The 5133-nt window shown below is 42.2% G+C and overlaps 1 protein-coding gene across 3 annotated transcripts in view; it reads left to right on the plus strand.

The window, feature by feature from the left end:
- FKBP6 (FKBP prolyl isomerase family member 6 (inactive)) overlaps window positions 1-4376 on the plus strand; it is a 48317-nt gene extending 43941 nt beyond the window's left edge. For all 3 annotated transcript variants that reach the window (XM_037880810.2, XM_043531274.1, XM_043531275.1), the window contains one exon: window positions 3873-4376. In XM_037880810.2, coding sequence (XP_037736738.1) covers window positions 3873-3905 — 33 coding nt within the window. In that variant the 3' untranslated portion in view covers window positions 3906-4376. The remainder of the gene's footprint in view (window positions 1-3872) is intronic.
- Window positions 4377-5133: the final 757 nt, after the last annotated feature.

Consider the following 5133-nt stretch of genomic DNA (forward strand, 5'->3'; position numbering starts at 1 on the left):
TTCAGTGAGTCGCTTGAGAGCAGCCCGTGTGGAGCCTGGATTTAATGAGAGGGTTAAAGGGCAGGGACTCTCCTCATTGGATTGGTGCCTTGTCAAGAAGTGTGCAGTGCTTATTTTCCAGATTCCACACGCCTGCATATTTTTGGCAGAGCCCGAGCTCTGGTGTAAGTGATGTGTCTGTTCAGCACTGCTCTTCCCACTGCCTTAGGAGAGGCTGGCAGGGAAGCAGAGTTAGAGGAGCAATCTCTGTTCTCTCTTAGCAGCCCTGCTGCGTGGCTGCTGATCTGACTCTGGAGGCACCAGTGTCCAGGCTGCTTAAAATAATTAAAAGTATTAGTTAAATGCTGCCTGTTAACTGTTGTTTTAAATGCAGAATAAAGGCAATTGTGATTTTTAAATGACCCGTGAAATGGCATTTCCTAACTATAAATTCATGACTGACTTTTGTCTTCCTGAAGCCCTGTGAATAACAGACTTCTCTCTGAGCTTGAAAGCATATGTTTGTGTTGATTTTTGTGTAGTTCTTGCCAAACCACTTTTAAAGGAAGGAGAGAAACACTGGAGGGATGGCCTGGTTGGGGCACGTAGTTCTCCTACCTGCCAGAGCAGCAGCCCCTTGAACAAAGTCCAGGTCTTCTCACCTTTAAGGCCACAGAGTCCCCCTCCGCTTCCTTGGTGATTGTGTAGCCATTAGGTGGAAATGAAAGAGATGAACTGATCAGACACTCCTTGAAATGCCTTTAGGGTTTCAGCTTGAATATTTTTAATTAGCTCCATGTAAAGACTTTATTACTTCAAATAACCATGATCACAGAAGATTCTTAGTTTGATCATTTTCTCCCCTTATGGTGCACAAGAAGTCTCAGTAGATGCAGTTTTTACACCCAGCTAGACACCCCAAGCACAACTAACAGCCAGTGGAAACATCAAGTGATTATCTTTAAGTACGCCTGTCAGGGACCTATAAAAAGAGCTATGTATGTCCATAACATGGAAGGTGGCTCAGCGTTCGCGTGGTCGAGCGATGCTTTGCTCTAATAAAGTACGGAGTACTTTATCTAAAAACATCTGTCATACTTTGTCATAGCTGATAGGAATTTTGGGCTGCAGGTTCAGTAAATGACTGATTGGCATTCAGAGCCAGTGGATTAGCCGTCAAGAGAGTGATATATAAAGATTTTCTCCTTCCCATCCTAATTCCTTGTTTCCGCCACCTCCTTTCAGGATGAACCCTTGGCAGCGTATGGCACAGCCGAGAGCTGTACCACCCTCCTGAACCCAGGAGTGTTTAAAGTTTGGCTTCAAAATATTGCATATTTCAATCCCATATCAAAGCCCCATGATGATTCAGTCTGAACTAGGACAGTGTCGCAGTAGTGAGGGATGTGCTGACCTAGTTTGAAGGGAGGATGGGCTAGTGATGTAAAGTGCCCGAATAGACATCTGGAAACTCCCAGTCCAGCTACTGGCTTGCTTGTGTGACCTTTCCATGATTTCACTTTGACCTGCAAAATGGGGATAGCTACCTCACAGACAGACCCGTCTGAATTCACGAATGGCCTCATCCCAATCTTACTGAGGTTGTTTGGAGTCAAAGCAGGCCCTAAGTGCCTTTCATAGCCTTGAAATGGAACTAGACTTACAAGTGAAACGTTTGTAGAGTGCTTTACGACCATGTGACAGAAGAGGGTTTAAAAGTGCAAAATATTTTGTGTTCTGATAGAATATTGCAAAAAAGATAACTTTCCTGCCTCCTGCTGTGCATTGGCCTTTCCCGCCGTCTGCCTGTGAGGGATCTGTTTTTCTCCCAGTTCTTGGGCTTTGTGTTTTGGTTAGTGAGTTGGAAATTGTGGCCTGTTCTCCTTCATATCATTGCAGATAAGTAAATACTGGGAAGTTAATTTTTAAAAGCTTGCAGAGTGGGGTGATGACCCAAGAGCTATGTAACTGGCTTGATAAACAGACTGAAGTGGATCTAGCTGTTGAAACTGTAACAAGTGAAACGTGGATACTATGAACTAAGAGAAGATAAAACAGCCATTGCATATACACTACTTTTTGTTTTTTGATTACCTTTCACTCTGCATGAACTGCATGAACAGATTTGGATTAACTCCTAGCGAATTTGACAATGGCTTTTCTTTTAAGCTTGAATTTCAGTGTAAGGGTACATATACACAGCAGAAAGACACCCTCTCCCCCTGGCAGCAAGTCTCAGAGCCTGGCTTGACTGACTCAGGTTTGCGCTGCAGGGTTAAAAATAGCCATGTAGACATTCAGGATTGGGCTGGAGCCCAAGGTCATAAACCCAGCAAGGTGGGGAGGGTCTGGGAGGCTAGGCTCTAGCCTGAGCCCAAATGCCTACACTGCTATTTTCAGCCCAGTAGCATGAGCCCCATGAGGCAGCGTATGTTGAGCTGGGCTTGGAGATTCACTGCCGTTGGGGTTTTTTGTTGGGTAGACGTATCCTAAATGGGATTAGGGCCTGAGTACTTCTAAATCTGGGTTAGTCCTATCTGAGACACTGTGTGGGGCAAGTGGGTAGAACATCTTCTTGGTCCTTAGTGCATCTTAGCGAACATTTCCAACGCTACCACTTGTGACTGCAAACAATTCGGTATGTTGTGGCGTCGTGAGCAGTAGGATATTGAAATGGGGGGGCAGGGCTTCATAGAATCATGAGCAGCAAGCAGTGTGGGTTAACCTAAAGAACAAATCCTGCCTGACACACTTGACGGCTTTTTAGGTAGAATTATAAAACTAGAGAATAAGTGTTGCAGTATGTGTGCTATAACTGGGTTTGAGTGGCACATTTTGTAATGTCTGTCCAAAATTTACAAAAATAATTCAAATAGACTTGGAGAAGAACAGTATCATCTGGAGTGAAAACTAGCTGAAAGACCACAAACAAAAGAGAGACAAGGTGGGTGAGGTAATATCCTTTATTGAACCAGCGTCTGTTGGTAAAAGACAAGCTTTTGAGCTACACAGAGCTCTTCTTCAGGTCTTGTTAAATGAGAATGTAGCGTTGAAGGAAGAATCCAATGGCTGGTATAGAGTTTGGATAAAATAATGAAGACTGAACCATGTTAATCTAGAATAAGATGATAACCTAGGTGATGTGAGGATCAGTAAAGACCACAAAAGGACTCTGATTGGAAAAACAGACAAAAAATGACAAACAGATTAGAAAAATGCCAACTAATGCTTTAAACCCAAATATTCAGTGAGCAGAAGAAAGCAGAGAAGCCGTAATGCTGAAGAGACCTGTGTGTGATGGGAGACAGCAAATTAGGTAGGGGTTTGTAGTGCATTGTGGGGGCTTCTTGTACAACTATGTCACCGAGTAAGGAGGTGACACTCAGGTGTACCTGCGTTCATTTCTGGGCACCTCGATCCCAAAAAGATATTGACAAATTTAGAAGGGAGTAAATAAGAGGAACAAAAATGATCAGAGGGCTGGGAGTATTGACTGTTTTTGAATAGAGTTGAATCATTTGTTTCTTGGCAAACTAAGGTGGGAACCATCTACAAGTATATATGATGGGTATAAATGCTAGTGAAGGGAAAGTTACTCAGTGGACTACGAGGGTAAATAAAGGCTAGATTGGAGTCCATAATATTTAGAGATGGCATTCCCTTTCAGGCCACAGGTGAGCTGTTGAAGGAATATTGTGGGAACTTCACTCTTACTGTGTTCTGTGTATTGGGCTGTGAATAAATACAGCATTCTTTCAGAGCCAGTAATGTCAATCATAAATCACAAGTGTCTGAGAATAAACTAGGCTTTAAGCAGTTACAGCCAATCAGATCTAATCAAACTGTATTCGTGATTAGTGTTTGAATGTTGCAGATTGTGGTTTTTGTTCTAGAATCCTTTGCAGATGAAAGGAACGGTTCCATAACCGAAGGAAGCCTACCTCTAGCCTGCAAACATTGCTTCCATGTTTTGGGAGGAAGGAGGAAGGAACGTTGTTTCATCTGGAGAGCTCAGAATTGAGGATGCTGCAAGCCTGTTCTCGGTTTTATATGTACAACGTATTTTTCCAGATATTAATTCCTGTTTGTGAAATCTTGAGTCTCAATCTTCGAAAATAAGATTAGACTCTGCTGTAGAAAAGGAGAGACTGCCCCTCGGGCTTTACTCTCTCTCATTACTGGAATCCTGGATTATTCCCAGAAGCTGATATTTACTTTATTTTGAAACAGACTTTCTCAGTCTTCTCCGACCTCTTCCAAGTTTTGGGCTGCTCAGAGGAAATACGTAAATAAAAGTAGGATGCCATGGAATTTGTATTTACGCAGATTGTTCGTAGAATAATTATGTTTAAAATTTGGTTTTGTTTTGAAAAAATAAACAGATCTATGGGAAATAACCCTAGCAGGACTGGCCCCACTTTATTGTCCAAGGGTGATTTTTTTTTTTTTTTTTTTTTTTTTTTTAAGAAGCTAAAGTGAGGAATCAGAATTTGAAAACATGATTTGGTTTGTCTTGCCAACTTGCTGCTTCACTTGTTAGATAATACAAGATGTTCTGCTTTATGAACATTCTCGTGCATATTGATGCTAAATCCCAAGTTACTTCAGAATATACCCCTTACCTTTTCCTCTTCCCCCAAGTATCAAATCTCCCCACTTAGTTCATGTAGATTTCCCTTTGGAGAAAAACATGCACTTTCCCTGAATTGTTTTTGAATGGTTGTGCCTTGCAGAGTGACTGAGTTGTTAAATGTAGATTTGAATGCATGCTAATGAACAACATACAGCAAATACAAAATCAGTAAGAAACCTTACAAAGATTCCATGGAAGGGGAAACTGGCAAAGCAGAACGTACTGCTCCCACCCTGTATGTCCCAGCTCATGCCCTCTAGACATTGCACATCAGTGGTAAGGAAATGAGCAGGGTGTGAAGGAGAATCACCCCTGGTGAATGCACATTCCAGAGACTGCTTGCCAAGAAAGAAACCACTTGAGCTTTCTCAACCTGTTTTTCTCCACCTTCTGGCTCTTGTATTCCACATGAGCAACAAACTTAACTGTTGTTATTGACTGACTTAAATATCAGCAAGCGAAGATAGTACACTGGTAAGTTACGGTGCCGAAAGACTTAATCTGTTAGTGTCTTGTAAGCA

This window comes from Chelonia mydas, chromosome 17, assembly GCF_015237465.2.
Source record: "Chelonia mydas isolate rCheMyd1 chromosome 17, rCheMyd1.pri.v2, whole genome shotgun sequence".
In the NCBI taxonomy this organism is placed as follows: Eukaryota; Metazoa; Chordata; order Testudines; family Cheloniidae; genus Chelonia; species Chelonia mydas.